General features: G+C 38.0%; 1 protein-coding gene and 1 long non-coding RNA gene across 4 annotated transcripts in view; both read left to right on the forward strand.

The window, feature by feature from the left end:
* The window catches only part of GPR180 (G protein-coupled receptor 180), a 31321-nt gene that overhangs the window by 140 nt on the left and 13473 nt on the right, over window positions 1–17708 (forward strand). Inside the window, exons 1-3 of one of the 3 annotated variants that reach the window (XM_036893966.2) lie at window positions 2872–3231; window positions 5671–5829; window positions 11930–12130. In XM_036893966.2, the coding sequence (XP_036749861.1) occupies window positions 2883–3231; window positions 5671–5829; window positions 11930–12130 (709 nt within the window). In that variant the 5' untranslated portion in view covers window positions 2872–2882. Of the gene's footprint in view, window positions 1–2871; window positions 3232–5670; window positions 5830–11929; window positions 12131–17708 lie in introns of those variants that run through there. The other 2 variants (XM_036893965.2, XM_036893968.2) reach the window with 2 other exon arrangements.
* Window positions 11–1804, forward strand: LOC130681442 (uncharacterized). The gene is made up of 3 exons (XR_008994600.1): window positions 11–173; window positions 615–709; window positions 1130–1804. It is a non-coding gene; the product is annotated as an uncharacterized LOC130681442 (long non-coding RNA).

The raw sequence follows: 17708 nt of genomic DNA on the forward strand, positions 1-17708 counted from the left end.
GCTGCCCTGCTTATCCCCGCCCACTGGCGGGCTGGGCGGGCCCCCGGGTGCGCGGGTTGCGCAGTACCACTGCGCAAGCGCAGCTCTTGACTGCTGAAGCTCGTGGGCTAGGAGTTATTGGGGTGGACGGGCCACTGAGGCCTGGAACGTTTTGGGGGCCAGCGACAGCAGCAGTGAGTTCTCTTACGGCAAAGTGTGGAGATGGGAGGTTGGAATTACAAAATAGCGCTTTTATTTTGTTGTTAGTGTGATTACAGATAGGGCAGGCTGCTTGCAATCCTGGTAAAGATGTACCCTAGATCCCACCGTTAGTTATTTTCCTTCTACTCACGCTCTTGCTCAGGGACCCAACCTCTCCGTCCTCCTTGCTCTTCCTTGAATTAACCTGGCATGCTACTTCCCATGCACCTGATGTCCTGTCCCCAGATGTCTGACAAGTTTTTTATCCTTACCTAAGTTCTCAGCTTGAACGTCACCCTAGTGGAGAGTCCTTACTTTACCATCTCAGTTAAAATAGCAAGCTCTATCCCAGCCCTGCAGAACCACTTTACTTTCTTTTTCTCCATAGCAGTCAACATTTCCATTGATTGCTCAGTGTTTCTTCTCCCCCTAAGGTGAGGGGCTTTGTTTTGTTTCTCGCTGTAATCCCAAGGCCCTAAGGACAGACCCGGCACAGAAAAAACAATCACAAATATTGATGAATAGATGAGTAAGTATCTTGTTTTTGGTTATTGTTTTTTTTTTTTTTTCACAGAATGTGTTGGCAAAACCTAAAAATGGGAATACCCACTATGTGTGGAAGTGTCACTTGTTATATTTTGGGGGCAAAATATTAACATATCTGTAAAGTTCAAATGTACATACTCTATAATCCTCAAGTTCCATGACATATAATATAGATAATTGCAGAAAACAAATACATTCATCGCTACATTGCTTATAAAAATGAACTGGATATAATCTCAATGTCTACTAATATTGTCTCACTTTTTAAACAGAAATACAGCCTTTAAATAGAATGCACAACATGCAATGAGAACAAAATATATTGTAGTGGATACTTAAAATTTTATCTAACCAAAGCCCTCTACTCTTTATGATCTCCACAAATTGATTAACCTGGGAAAAGCCACAGGCTGGGCATCTGACTCACCCTAGGCCAACTGAAGTCTTTTCCTGGGATTGGAATTGGACTAAGGTTCTAGCATATGCTGCTCTTCTCCAACTCTGAGGAACTACAAATTTGGGACTCGTCAATAACCATATTCATTCAAATGAAGTGAGGAAGCAAAAAACCTGCCTACAGTGAGAGTAAAACAAAGTTGATTACGAAGAGAAGAAAGAGACAGATGAGGCCTCAGAACATTCAAGGCCCATGTTCTGTTTTTTTTTTTTTTCAGGACCAATTTTATTCCTGTCCTTGGTGTGCAAATACTACATACATTTGTAAATGCCTGTCTGAAAAGATCCACCCTAAACTTAATGGGTTACCTTTAGGTATCTTTTGAGCAGAGGAAGGAGGAAATGAGGATTTCCATTTTACTTCATGTACTTTGTGGGTTTTTTTCCTAAGCTGCATGAATTATTTTTATGATTTAAAAAGAATGCAACTTTAAAAAATCTTATAATACCTCCATTTTATTTCTGGTCAGCCAGAAGTAGAGAAAATACTGAATATGTGGTAGGAAGTATTCCCTCCAGATTTCTTTTCTAAATGATATGGTCTATTTGAGAACCTGCTTATAGGTAATAAAAGATGGTTGTCAAATGAACATAAGTTATACACATTTATTCATTAATTTTGAGCTTCTATCAAGACAGAGTCTGACCAGATAGTGGGGGATTCAGATAAATCAATAGACATTTACAATACAGTGGGCCATGTTCCTGTGTAGGGAAGTAAGGTGTTCTGGCTCCAGGGGTGTATAGCACAGACTTGGAGGGTTGAGAAAGGCTTCTTAAAGTGCTTTGGGAAAGAGTAACACAGAAAAAGGAAGGTGATGGTGAGGTCAAGAGGTAGAATAAGCAAAGTATTCCAGCCAGAGGTATCTGCAAGTGCTATAGGCCCAGAAAGGAGAACTTGCACTTAGTGAACTGACATTGGCTTCACAGGATGGAGATAAAAAATTGAGAGATGGAAATTTTTAAGAGACTCGAAAGCCTTGTACTAGAGTTTGGGTTGTGTACTAACAGCAATGGAAGGCCTTTGAAGGAAAGTGATGCAGTCAAGATGCGTTTCCCAAAGCTTTCTGTGGCTCTGGGGAAAGACGGGCAGTGTGTAGCTATATGAGGAAAACTGAGACTGAAGGGAGGTCAGCTGCCATAGGCCAAGTAAGATGATGACACCGTGATGACCTCAATCGCTAGTGGCTGCTGCTTCCTACCGTCGCTGCCCAACAAAGGCGCTAATAAACGTCTGCTTCATTGAATCGATTGGATATAGGGGTGTAAGGAGGGGAAGGTCGCTGTAGTTCTCAGCTCTCCGGCCTGCGGGATGATGACATAATTCAAGAAGACGGCATCTAGCAGGTAAAAATCGATTAGAAGTGCCAAGTCAATTCACGCGTTGAACTGTGGGCAGGTACAGTTATATGCTTTTGAGACATTAAAGTGGAAACGTCCAGTAAGTCACATAGGCACCTAGCGCTTGGCGGGAGTTCCTCTCTCCGCCAGAAATCGTGCTGTCCTGTGTTTGCTCAATTACTTCCGAATCCCACAAACTCCTCCAAAGCCGTCCAGGACCGAGCCCGCGCGCCGGCGCATGCGCAGTGGCACCACACACGAAGACGGCGGGGGTGGGCAATAATTTTTCCTTAACCTGAAGCAACATCCTCCTGATGCTCCATAAAAAAGGCGGGAACTAGCCCGCAGGCTGGCAAGTGATGGGACGCGCGCCTCTGCATGTCCCGCTGACTTGGGCCTGTGATTGGTGGATACACCCGGCTCGCGGTGGGCGGGCGGGCCACGCTGGCTGTCAGTCTCCCGGGGGCAGGCCGGCAACGCCGGCCCCGCTCCCGCCCTCCCCGCAGCTGCCGACGTGGGGCCGGCGGTTAGAGGCTGGGTTGTGGGCGCGGAGCGCCGGCGGGATGGGGGTGCTGCAGCTGCTGGCGGTGGCCATCACCTGCTGCTGGTGGCCGCCGGGGAGCCACGGTAAGACCCTGCGAGGCAGCTTCAGCAGCGCTGCGGCCCGAGACGCTCAGGGCCAGAGCATCGGCCGCTTCGAGTTCCACGGTAGGTGCGGGGAGAGGCAGGAAGGCGCGTGGGCCCGTCCCGCGGGCCGTCCTCCCTGCCTCGCGTGGGGAGGCCGGCGGCGGCCAGGCGGGGCTTCGCCCTGCGAACCTGGATGTTCAGCGTCGCCCGCAGCGCTGCCGCAGCAGCTGTCCTGAATCGTGAATGCGTTTACTGCCAACCCGACTATTGCTGCTCCCGACACCCTCCTCAGCACCCTCCCCGGATTGGTGATTGTATTCTGCACCTAAAAGACCGTTTCCCCAATCCCCAGACAAACGACTGTACGGTGACTTGCCTGCTGCATCCCTCCCGATCTTAACCTGACAGAAGCATCTTTAGCTCACGCCTGTCTCAGCCTGATAATATACACTAAGACATCGTAATTACCTGTAAATTTAAGACCCAGAACTTAAATTTACGGGGGTTTGGTTTTGGTTTTGAAATCAATTTCCTAAAACCTACTTGCAGCACAGAGATATGGGAAACTCAGTAAAACACCGGGTAATCTAGTTGTCACAATTGCTAGAACAAATTTGGTTACTGTGGTACTAAAGGAGTACATTTACAATGCACCAAGAGGCCTAGAGTTTATTTGACAGAAATGCATGTTAAGTGTGACCTGGAAGCTTCATAATTTGTATCCTCTCTGGCCCTTCTGAAATCACAAGTGCGTTTGATACTTACCTTCTGGTCTTCCTCAAAAATCAATAATTCTTCAGTGGATGAGTGTGCAATTCATTTTTAATCTTTGTTTTATTTGCATCTTCAAAGTTTGGGGATTTTTTTGGTACCCTTAATTTAACTAGTACTATATTGCAAATAATTATTTGCTATATTGAGGTTAGGAACCTTGATTCATACTGTTTTTATCATTAAAAGATACAAGATCAGAATATTGTCCTAGAGAGGATTCCTAGGAGAAAATAATAGGAACAAGAAGCTATTTTGGTGTGGGAAAGGAGTTTAAAGTATATATTGGGAAATTACAGAATTCGTGTAAAGAAAGGGGAATTGAGTACTTATTTTTAATCCGAAGTTTTTTAAAAAGCTGAGAAAAGATGCAACCCAGTTTTCCAGAATTTAGTGTGGAGCAGGCCTTGGGTGAATGAAGAAGCAGCTCTAGAAACAGAGTATTGTTACTATTTTTTAGGTCACATTTTCAGTTTCTTAATCAACTGGCTGTCACTGTACTTTGAGTATTGACAATAATAATAATGTCTCCACAATAAATGGTACAGTCTGGACAGTGCTGGAAAATCTGGGATGTATGGAAACTATAAAATGGGTTATTATTCATGACTAGCTGAGAGATTTAGACAACCCCAGTGTTTCATTACGATAATCTGGTAAACATAGAGAAGCGTAGGCAGTAAATCCAGATTTCTCAAGAAAGACTGAAGAATAGTGTTCAAAGTATATTAACACTCTCTATGTGTACAAATACACATTTTATTATCACCAGTTCTCAGTGAATTCAAATTTAGTGAACTAGTAGTACTAAAACTATATTGAAATAATGAACTCTAACTCAGAATATGATTTAAGATGCTAATAGGGCTTTTGAGTTACTTTTAAGACTTTTGATCATTTATAATGGACCAATTTACGTAGGATACTTAGACATTCTTGGATATATACTATGTATTTAAAAATGCTTAATTAAAGTGATAGTTGTAATAAAAGTAAAACAACAACAGGAGAATAGATCTAAAAATGAAAAATGAAAGAACAGTTTCCTACCTCATTTCTCACCCAAAATCCTTTCCCCAGTGTCAGCTACTTTTTGTCATTTCTGTTCTGGGCCTTAAATGTAGTTGGTATGTGCAACCAGGCTCATTCTATAATAGTCTTACAACATGTGTTCTGAAAGTTGTTTTGCAAAAGTCACAGATGTCAAGTTTTGTATTAGGTGTAAAATGCCTACTCCAAAGTTCATTGGTTTGAACTTTATTGCTACTAGTTATTTTTTTTTTGCTATATTTATTCTTTATTGCTATACTTATTTTCTACATTAAAAGTGTAATTACATATTAACAGCCACGTTACATTAGAAAACAAAAGAAACTTCGGTGAGCAATTTCTATAGCTAGTTTATCAACAACTGTTAAAGACATGGAGTAGTTATAAAACTAGGCAAAAATTCTATTACAGTGAATATGCAGATACAGCAGATACTGCTATTTATTCAGTTAAATGTCATCAGTTGTCAGCTACAGTATGAGCAAACACCACACATTAATTTGAATAATTGACATGAATAATCTCTTCACTTGCAACTGAATGGGATGTTTTTTATAATGTGATTTATGTAGTTTAGTGAGATTTAAGAAACATTGTGCTCTTTAAATTCCCATTTTGACAAATAGAGGTGTTGAATTGTTCTCTCATCTCAGTTCCACAGAAGACCAAACTAGTTACAATTTTTGTTTTTATGTCAAGGTGACCATGCTCTTCTGAGTGTCAGAATCAACAACATAGCAGTAGCTGTTGGAAAGGAAGCTAAACTCCACCTGTTCCAAGCCCGGGAATGGCTTAAGCTGCAGGGAAACAGTCAGGATTATAGCTGCAGGGAAAAATTAGCCAAAGCTCAATTGACAGGTGAGTATCTCCTTTTTCCCTTGATCATAAAATATGTTTTTTTAATCCTAAATGTTATAGTATAGTATCTACACACCAAGATGTTTCATGACACAGCCCACATCACATTGTGATGATACTTTGTCTAGGACATTTTAAGCTGAGGTTAAAGGAAACTAACTTTTTCCTTGATCAAAAGATAGAATGCCTTTTTCCCCCTTTAAGGTTCAAAATTTTTGAGAAGACATCCAGATAATTTATAAAAGCATACTTTCCTTCAAACAGGCTTCTTACAGATCACATAATTCTTACCAGTACAGCACATATAATGTGAACCAGTGGTGACATGGAATGAGTGATAACATTTGTTGAATGCTTATTATCTGGTGGCACTGAACTAAGCACTAACCACGTATTATCTCAATTAATTGTGTCCCGTTGCCCAAGTGATGCTGTTTTGCAACATGTTATTAGAGCATGGGACTTAATCATGCAGTAACACAATATGTCATTTGGAGATGTACCAGCACCACATTATTTGTAAATCTATAGGTTTGCCTCTAGAGAAACTCTCCTTTTATTATCTTAGTTGCCTGAATCCTTGAGCTCTTTCATTCTCATCAACAATACCCCAGGCATTAGGGTGTTAGCCATCCAGAGTGTGTGCAGACCTTTTTCCTATAGAAATAAAAAGCATATGCCTTGTTATCTGTTTTATCTCTTTGAAGTTAATTGATGGTAGGAGACATTAAGAATGTGAAGCATCCATAAGAAAAAATTGGAATTATCCCTCTTGCTTTTTTCCCCATACATTTCCTCTACCATGTTCTGTATATCAGTGAATCTCTGAGTCCTTTAGCCAAGTCAAGGAAAACACTGCCATTTCTAACATCCAGACATCCTCTTAAAGTAGTTCCCTCATAAAGCAGCTAATCAGAATAGTGGTAACGGAAGTCCCCAGTCTATGCCACCCACTGTGGTATCTTTTATCTAGATTTGTGAGTTGGCAACTGGATTCAGATATCACAGGACAGTTTGTTATATAGTTATTTACCTAAACCCCGAATTTCAGAAATGAACTAGGAAGTTCATGCAGATGCTCATTATCAGTTATTTTTCCCCTTTCCACACCAGTTTGCTCATCTAAATATTGCATGTATACATATATATATATACATAATCTCAAACCTTCTGTTTCCAGTTCTTATAATGTCTGAAGCTGAATTCGCCATCTGGCCCATCCAAACCTGGTCCTCTTCCAGTGTTCCCTATTTCAGGAACTGGCACCACCATCCATCCAGGAAACAAACTAGAAACCAAAGTCCTCCAGCACTCCCCTCTTCGATCCCTTTATCCCCTTCCAGTCTATCAGTGAGTTATCTCAAAATATGTCTTGAATCCAAATACTTTTCTTCACCCCTACTCCCATCATGTTATTCCAGGCCACCATCACCTCTTACCTCTGCTGGTGCAGTAGCTTCCTATTTGGTCGCTGCAGCCAATGCTGGTCCCCTCTGCAAGCAGTGATCTTTCTGAACAGCAGAGTTGACATGTCACATTCATCTCCTCACTGCCCCCTTAAATATCTAAGTGGTTTCCTTCTGCTGTTAGGACAAAGACAGGCCTCATTAAGCTGATCAGCAAAGCCACCATGGTCTGGCTGCAGCCCACCCCCCAGCTCCATCTGAAATGTTGTCCCCCCCCCACCTCGTTTTATTTGTGCTGCTGTTTTGTGCTACGGGGGGCCTTTGCGCAGGCTTTCCCTCTGCTTGTTCTTCCTTCCCCTCTTTGACTCCACCCTTCATTAACTCAACGATTGAGTTTTTTTGCCTCTTGCTTTCCTCCACAGCACTTATTAGAGTTGCCACTTTACCTATTATTTACTTGGTATGAAATCATCCTGTGAGAGTGGCAGGGCTTGTGGTCCCTTCATTCGCACACTCATTCGCTGAGTCCTTCCACTGTTTCATGTACTGTGCTAGGCACTGGTGCTACGTCAGGGACCAAAATACTGACATGTTTTCAGTCCTTAAGGTTAGTGGGGGTGAGAAGAGTGAATCAGATCTACGTCAGGGACCAAAATACTGACATGTTTTCAGTCCTTAAGGTTAGTGGGGGTGAGAAGAGTGAATCAGATCAGTGTGAATAAATGTGAAATTGGAATTGTGCTAAGTCCTGTGAGTGTTCATTACATGGTACTATGAGAATGAGAATTTGTAACATCCTAGTCCTTAGTTGAGCATTTACTAAGTATTTGCAGGATGAGCTGTCATAAAGCTTAGTGCTTGACAGCTTTTTTGATTGGTAGGTCGTTTGCTTTGTATTGGGCACCTCAAAGTCTTTTCCCTTCTCCAGTAAAAACTTACCAGACAGTTTAAAGCTTTGAGCTATAGGAATCAATTTGTCTTCTTATATCAGATGGTGACTACTATACCATATACTGTTACACTTGCAAAAACATTATTTTTGTATTAATTATATACCTTCAGTCACAGACCTTATGTATAAAGTGCCATGGAAAGACTACTAAACAGAATGATTGCTAGTGATTTGTAACAGCCTTTTTATCTTCAAGCTGCACTTCATTTAACTGTACAGCAAGGAAATTGGAGTAGTTTCCTCTAAGTTTCCTGAAAATCCTAAAATGCTCTGATTCAACTCTTTAGGATGGAGTTTCATGTATGTAGGGCTGTAATTTATAAAACCTTGCTGTTGTTTTTCTATTTTCCCTTCCTATTCTCTGCTCTGACAAGCGCAAGGGTGTTCTTTGGAATTATTGGAACAGAAGATCTCAGGAAACAAATTTTTGAGAAATGAAAATTGTTTGCTTAAATTTGGGGACTTGAAATAAATTAAACACTGGTGATATTATATCACTTCTGCATATTTCATTAAAATTATTTTCCAATAACAAAAGCTAAGTTTTACAAAACTGTATTCACTGGTGTTTATATATTAGCTGTCATAGTTATAGTATGTTATTATTTAGGAGCTTTGGTGCATTCATGTCCTTAAATTCATGACAGTGTAGTAACACCACATATTTTTTAAAATTCTTTGTAGAAATAATTCTCATTCCCTGGCCATTAATGAGACTTAAGAGTTAATAGCCTTTCACCTACTTGGTAATGAGTTCTGACAATGACTAACTCTTATGTAAAACCTTACTGCTGCTATGAACTATGAAAAGACTAGAAGATTGGACAAATCCCCTAGTGTTACATGTTGCTTGTGAGTTACAGTCTCCCAAATTAGTGTTTGAGAGATTATTTTTCAGTTTTCCTTTGTTCTTTTTCCATAATGTCATAAAACAAGTTAAAAAAAATGATAAAAATTCTGTGAGTTTTTAAAGCAGGCAAATAAGACATTTAAAAGCACTAAAAATTATGAGTTTCTATGTAAAAAAAGTTTAACAAAGATTCAGAGTAAATTGCTGTCAGATTACAAGAGCTAAGTATAGTTTTATGTATGTAGAACATTTCCAGCATTTTACATCATGCATATATTTCCTTTTGTACATTTGGTGTATATTTTATCAGTCATTTAAAGGTGTTAGTATTTTATTATTTGTATATTTTTGTTAATAGTATTCATTTTAGCTTATAATATGATTGGGCAATTAGCCATTCCATACCATTCTCTGCAATTCAAATTTTGTTAATATTTGTGGTACTAATGACACCAGCATAGACTATGTGTGCTGTGCTATATAGTCTTTTGTCTCAAAAACAATGAACATACAGTTTTGTCAAGAGGCTTGTTTTCCAGGCTTGCTAGAAAAAAGCAGCAAGACAAAAACTAAAGGCCAGTATCACTTTATGAAGCATACTTAATGTTTTTACCTGATATAAATCCACATAATTTAAAATGAAGCATCAAAAAGTGTATTGGTGAAAATATGACGGTTCATGTTTGTTTTGTTTTATCTAGGAGAAAAAGTGCACATGATAAGACAGTAACATAGAAGAGCCTTTCTATAATGAGGGCCAGATTATATAATTGCAAGCTGCATATTTCAAAAGCCCTCTTTCTCTGAGCCACTTAGTGATCACATATTGAATTATTATTAAAGGTCTTCAGATATTTAACAGAAACTAAAGTTTTTGCTATATTTTTCCAGAACCTGTGCAGTTTTAAAAAATTGCACGTCAGCTAAATTAAGATAGCCAAAAAAAGCAATGCTGTGGTATTATTAATAAAATCATCTTGTCCAGTTTAACTACTACTAATGAAATTTCCAAATGTAAAATCCAAGTCCTCAAAATGTGAATCCTGACTAGGTACATCTATATCTCATTTATAAAGACAACCTATAAATAACATTTTCTCGACTTTTTACCAGGAAAATTTTCAGTCCCACAGAGAAGTTGGCGTAGATTCAATAATTGTTACTGTTTTGTTACATTTGCTTTATATTTATGTGTGTGTGATTTTTGTTTTTAATCGAGCCGTATGAAAATAAGCTGTGGTGTCATAAGCCGTTCACCCCACCACATTCAGCATACATCTTATAAGAGTAAAGACATTCTCCAATATAACCACAATACCATTATTACACCTAAGAAAATTAATAACTTCCTAATGTCTTCTAAAATCTCTTCTATATGCAAATTTCCACATTTGTCTTCTTTTTATAAAAATGTTTTTTTTCTTCAATTGGGAAAAAGATCAAGACAAGCTGACATTCTATGGGGACAAAATAGAGTTGAGAATTGGGCCCATCATAATCTTCTAATTTTAGAATACTTTGTACAGAATCAGACCCTTTACATAGGATTTTCATATACTGCCTCATTCCTCATGAGAATGCTGAGCTAGAGAGGGCAAGCATTTAAATTTTACTACTGAAGAAGCAAGTTTAGGGAGGTTAAGCAATTGCTGAATCACAGGATACTAAGTAAATAAGGACAAGACTTGCTTTTGTAACTCTGTTTTTATTAAAGAGTTTGACAACATTGCCTCCTACAGCTTTGTGATAATGAGTGCCTCTTAGATCAGAATCATATTTTTAGATCTGGAAGAGATCTTGGACATCGTTTATTATTTCTCAAAGGGGGTACTACCGACATTTTGGGTAGACAGGTCTTTGTTGTGTGAGACTTTATCCTTATCCTGGATTGCATGAGGCTTCGCACAGCCCTCTGCCAAGTATCTTCTCAGCTATTGTTCTTCTCAACAAAACTGTCCATGCACATTTTTAAATGCCTTGGAGGGAAGGAGAATTACCCTGGATTAAAAACCACTTATTAGTATAACTACCTTGTTTTAAAGAAAGGAAAAGGAGAGTTAACCTTTATTCAGCAACTACTATATGACAGATACCGTGCTAAGGGATCCCTTAGTTCTTGCATCACCTCTTTGCTCTAAGGATTATCTCCATTTTACAGATGAAGAAAATGGTGTCATTATTTATGTTACTTGCCCAAGGTCACAAAGAAGGTAAGTATTGGAGCCGGGATTCAGTCGTAGATCTGTGTGATGCCAACATTCATGAGTCCCTGCTGTATAGACCTGACCCAGTATAATAACTTGTATTACAGTGATTTCTCTTTTTCTACTTTTAGTACCTTTTTTTTGAGAATAACCAGTGAGAAAAAGATTTTGGAAAATCTTTTTAAGGTATTTGTCAGTTGGTCTTTAGATATAATGATTTCCCAAGATAAATGCTCCATTTAAAATTTAATGCACTTAAGTAATTTTGAAAATGTCACTGTGGTGGTTACACAGCTTGTGAATGTACTTAATGCCACAGACGGTATAACCTAAAAATGGTTAAAATGGAACTTTTGTGTTGTGTTTATTTTTTTACAAAACTTTTTAAAATATTACTAACACACTTGAAAACTTTGAAAATGTTTAAAATTAAAATTTGAAGTTTCAGTGAAACCATTCTAACTCATTCATGATGTTTATAGTACTTTTATAATAATTCCTTTGGTTAAGATACATTCTTTCTATCTGCTTTATGACTTATGTTATTCCAATACTACACCAAGGCTTGGATTTCCAAACCAACAAGAACTAAACAAAAGAATTCAAACTTCAAATAGTTTATATGATTAAAACAATGGATACATTTGAGAGTTTTGCTTTGAAAGTGCTATTTTCTTTTTCTTTAAAGTGACCATGAATCAGACTGAACATAATCTGACAGTGTCCCAGATTCCATATCCACAAACTTGGCACGTCTTTTATGCAGACAAATATACGTGTAAAGGTGACAGTGAAAATTCTCAGGTGGAAGATATCCCATTTGAAATGATGTTACTAAACCCGGATGCTGAAGGGAATCCATTCGATCATTTTAGCGCTGGAGAATCTGGTAAGGATATGTACTTAAATATATGTCTTATGCATAACTGCTTTATGTTGTGTTTTAGAATATTAAAAATATGAAACACTGAAAATTATGTATCCAACAGTAGGTTGGTGACATGAGTCTTTTATAGCATTTTAATAGCTATACTCTTCAGTTAAAAAAGCAGAAAACTAAATTATATATTGTATAATTTCAAGTATGTTAAAAAATGCAGAGAATGAACAGAAAGAAATACAAAAATATTGACAGATTAGTTCCATATTTAGGGGGTGATTATGGGTACTTTTTAGTTTTCTCTCTATATACTAACTCTTTATTGTTTTTATGATAACCCAACATTATTTTTTATAAACAGAGAAATGTTAGTGAATTGAGCAATCTAAATTGGAAACTCAATGATTAACTGAAATGATAACCCAATATTATTTTTATAAACCGAGAAATGTTAGTAAGTTGAGCAATCTAAATTGGAAACTCAGTGACTGTATGTCTCTCCTTTCACTGTGTTGTTTGAATAGATTTAGGGATTGCCTTCATGGGAACTTGCAACCATTTTAGGAATGATCAAAGTTTATAATGCTTCTTGAAATCAGATTTACTCCCATAAAATGTTTCATCAAAATTTTAGGTTAACTGTGTATTGCCCTACTAAAGTGAAATTCCTAGCCCCAGCAGAAATAAATGACTTCCCATGATTAATGATAGACATGCTATAAAGTGTCATAACAGATTTTTAAATTAGCAACATGTCAGAATGAAAACTAAGATCTGTAAGCCATCTGTCAAAGGAAAGGCTTACGAGTGCTCGTCATGAGTTTCATTACCCATTTGGAAGAGTCCTTCTTAGAAATTCAGTCCCATTACATCTCATTGGCCGTCAGAGTGGGTGGGTGGAGGCGGGGCAGGAGTTTGGGCCAACTGTTTAGTTCAAAGCATTAAGTTGCCAAAGCTGGAACTACAACTCGAGGAGCATGCGCTATGGACAGTAGGTCACAAGTACTTAACGTATGAGGAGAGAAACTTTAGTTTCTCTTTAGTCTGAAAAAATACATAGTGACAGAATGGGTTGCTAAACATTTAAAAATAGTTCATTCTGAAAGTTTTTTTGTGAAAGAAATGACATAAGGGTAAGCTACTCAAGTTGTTTTTAATACAAGTGAACTTAAAGGTTAAATTTCACTTGCTGGTACTTTGGATCAGTGTAGATGATTATTGGAAGTTAACTCAGGCCTACCATTTATTTTATCTTTATGAAATAATGTTGACATTTATTGACATTGATGAAACCCAGGTCTACTAATAGCATTGGCTGCATAGCTGGACAGAACGGCTTTTAAAATCCCTTTTAACCATAAGGCTTCATAATTTCATCTGACTCTTATTTTTAGGACTGGTTGAGGTACAGCAGTAAGTAATGCTCTGCTGCAGTCATTATATATGCAAACCACACAGTCTCTAGTGGAGTCCTGATCAGTAGCCCTTCTCCTCCTGCCTTCCAGGCAATGGACCTTTAGCTCAAGAAGTTGTTTTATTTACTGGGTGGATCCATGGGACTCTACTGGATCCTGATAATGCTTTCTCTTGCCTCCTTACTCAGGCTTTCATTTCCGGTCTCGTTCCTCATTCCCAATTTGACATCAGAACATAGGCTGTAGGCAATAAAGTCATCACATTTGTGCCCTGTGCTATGCTTTGGGCCACTGAATGTTGGTGAGACCCACCCTGGCCCATCCTGAACCTTACCCATATCTTCTAGTATTATTTTAATACCCTGAATTGTGGCTTTTTTTCTAGGTTTCACACTAACCATTTTGATTCAGTTCTTAGTTTTGACTCCTTCTGACCTACCTTCTACTGTGGTTGATTTTGACTGATACTTATACTTAAGTTTAAAAATTTTTCTTATAGTAGAATAGGAAAAGTTACATTGGTCATGTCACCAACAATATTTAAAGGAAGGAGAAAATTTCACTACAGTATATATTTTCATTAAATATTGAATTGTGAGCACAGCTAATCCATTGGCACTGACTGTTAAAAAGTGCCAAAAATACTGAAAAGAATTCAAATCTGTTATATGGCTGGCTTAATCCCCTAAGGATCACATCATTTTATTGCTTAAAATGCCTATAAGAATTAAAATATGAATAATTCTATATTGCCATAAAATGTGGTTAATTCTACATTGAAGTCTAAATTGGTGCCTCTGAACCCATCACTTGTGTATATGTCTGGAGAACTTTAAAAAAAAATACAGATGTCCACCCCTAGAAACTCAGATTTGATTTGGAGTAGAAGCCAGGCAGTTACAGTTTGACTAAGCTCCAAAGTTGTCTATAATGTGCAGAACCACTGATGTAAAAGTCCATAGGAATAATCTCCAATTAGTACATTTTCTAAACTTTGGCTCATTACTCTGATTTTCTGCCCTGAGTGCAAAAAATTGATTCGCTAGGCTTTTTACTGAGAATTGACTATGAAGCTATGTATCTGAGGGGTTTGAATTAGAATAACCTGGTGCAAATAGCTGCAATTAATGCTACTTGTTATTCTGGTTAAATTTTATAATTTTTTTTTTCTTTCAAACCAGTTAGGTATTTTCTATCTACTAGACTTTGGTTAATCCTGTATTTTACAGACTTGGTCTAGATTATTAAAAACAAAAATAAAACTAAGGCAAGTTTAATACCATTTGACAAAATACTACATGGACTATATCATGCTTTAAGGTAGGATAAAGTAAAACTGCTTCTTAAAAAAATTAGAATTCTCATTTAACTGTATTTGTGCTCTTGTTAGAGACCAAAGGAAGTATCCAGAATCCTGCGAATTTAAGTATTCTCATCTAGAGTAGACTGGTTTTCACTGGACTAACAACAGGCTGTGTCACACCTGCCATCTCACTGCTTTCAAGATCCCAGATACGTTCATTCTTTTCTCTTGTCCCTCTTTTCTTCTGTTATTCCCAAAGATAATTAGTTAGATCTTCCATTTAGTTCTGGTAATGTGTTGCTGGTAACATGTTGGAATGTTTTTGGCTTAAATTAATGGAAAATGCTGATGCAAGTGGTATAGACAATCAGAAAATTATCTTACCTAACAAGAATTTTTGAGTCATCTTCAGCATGGTTTATTCAGCATCCCTCTACCCTGCTGTCCTGACTGTGAGCTTTGTCCTTATTTCCAGAGTTAACTACAGCAGTTCTGGACAATTTATCTAGATAATGGCAAAATTCAGTATCTCTTTGAAGAGCAAGGAAACCATTCCCAGAAGCTCCCTCACCCCATTTCATTTGCCAGAACTGGGTCACATGCTTTTGCTAGACAACACTGTAAGAGAAATGAAAGTGAAGGCGTCAGACGATAAGGGTAGGACCTCTGTGTCAAAGTAAAGGGCTAAGCTTACCTCTTCTTGGCGGGGGTATTGATACTCCTCTGATGATGAGTTAGACTAATCAGGACATATCTTTGGACATTGGAGAGCAGGGTGGACACGAACTCTGAGACAGCAAGCAGAGCGGGCAGGCAGGAGTGCCCCATGTGCTGCCCCATGACCAGACACTCTCCCTGTTCTTACTCCCTGTTCTCCTGTGTCCTGGCATTCAGCTGCAGCTACATTTTTGAAGCTGTCCTGTAAGTTTCTTCCAATAAGTTTTACCAATGCTTCCTCCCATTAAGGTTGCCTTAAAATCCACACATTTCCTTATAATGTATTTGCCACTGATTGCCTCCTCATTTCAGAGTCTTTTCTTCTTTTGTATATAGGTGAGATTTAATATCTAGCATCCACCTGTTTTAAAATTTGATTTTAATTTCCAAGTGAACAGAGATTGCTTTCTTATGAAGGACAGTGGCAGAATAAAAGCCAAGTTGACAGCTGAAGAGAAAAAACAGACTTTTTTCTAGAGATGATTATTTAAAAGAACACTGAGTGCAGAATCAGCCTTTTATCTTTAAAGTATCTTGTTGACAGGGTCAAGATAAGAATAATTTATGTAAAATTCAGTGAACAAAGTTCAGGATGATGTCCTAGTTCAAGTTATTTTCAGTGTATTATCTGAATGAAATAATTTGTTGGTAATAACGTTAGCTTTTTCTAGACAGTGTAATCTTAAATAATCCTAAGACATTTTTTTGCTGGCGATGTGTCTTTTCAAAAGTTCCTTCCTTCCATATTATTCTGATTACTCAGTAACCAGTCTGAGCATTTTCTTTTCATGGTGGATTTGTGACCTAATGGAGTCTCCAACTTTATCTTGTAATGGATATTCTGTGAAGTATTATAAATAAATAAAACTTAAATTGAATGCCATATTTTATTCCTTTATACTAAGAAGGAAAGATAAAAAACTAAGATTCAAAACACAGGATATCATAAAGAATTTTACTGACCCACAGTTATGTTTTAACTTATTTTCTGTCTTGTTCTATTACTATAATAATCCCAGGCTTATTGCCCCATTATTTTTAAAGGTGGAATATTCTTCAATGTAAGGAGTTTAAAAAGAAACTATACCTCTTCTGTTATTTGATCTTCTCTTTCTAAAATCTAAACATGTTTTCCCACCTGGACTAGAGAAGTGGACTATAGACATTTATACATATAGAGCAGGAGAGACACCCAGTGGCTGAAATACTTCTTATCTCTTTTTTTTTTTCTCTGTACTAATTATGTCAAAAGCATGACTGAGATTGAACTGTTTACTGCCTACTCTTCCTACCATTTTTATCTTCTGGATTGCTTTTACAAAATTATTTTCCATATAATGTGAATATTCCCTTCTCTGCCATTAATTGGAGTTTACCCCAAATGGGAAACTGGAGCAGATTCAATGTTCACATTGGAGTGGAAATGATTGCAGCTTAGACTGTTCACCCACAGCTTCGACAGAGGTCGCGCTAATCATAGTCGCTGTCACTGTGCTCCAGTGCCACTGAGATAGGTCATGAAAACCCTACTATTAGGCACTAGCTTTAGAGGCACCAAGTAAATGTAACTCACTAAACTCAAAGCTAGCCCTCTGTTTATTATAAACATTTTCTGAAAATTCTGAAAATTCAAAGCCACAGTCAGAAGATTGCAGGTAATGCAGAAAAGGGGGTGTTTATCTTGAAGGTGAATGCTGACTATACTGAAAAGCTGCTGGTAGGAACTAAGGGCTGCTGAATGACTGGCACCATTTTTAGTATAAAACTGACATTTATTTTATTCTTGACTTTACGAACCAGCTTCCTTTGCTCATTCAAAGTTTCTGCTTCCTCAAAATTTTTGTCGTTAATGGCCTGGTTTGACTCCTTTGGCCTATCAACACCCTTCAGCTTCAAGTTCTATTGCCTAGCCCAATCATCTTCATGTTTTGTGGTTTAATTTCTCAAGAAAATATGATACCCTAAAATCTCTGAGAACTGAGTTAGGCTGTCAGCCAACAGCTAGTCTTTGGATCAGTAGCCATTTGACCAGCTGTAGTTTGTCGACTGTGGAGTGGAGTCACGTGGTCTCCATAGGCATTCCTCCCTGACAAAAGCTAAAGACAGTTCACTTCAGAAGGGGGCTCTGGTCATGACAGGTATTTTGAACCTT

This window comes from Manis pentadactyla, chromosome 17, assembly GCF_030020395.1.
Source record: "Manis pentadactyla isolate mManPen7 chromosome 17, mManPen7.hap1, whole genome shotgun sequence".
Taxonomy (NCBI): domain Eukaryota; kingdom Metazoa; phylum Chordata; class Mammalia; order Pholidota; family Manidae; genus Manis; species Manis pentadactyla.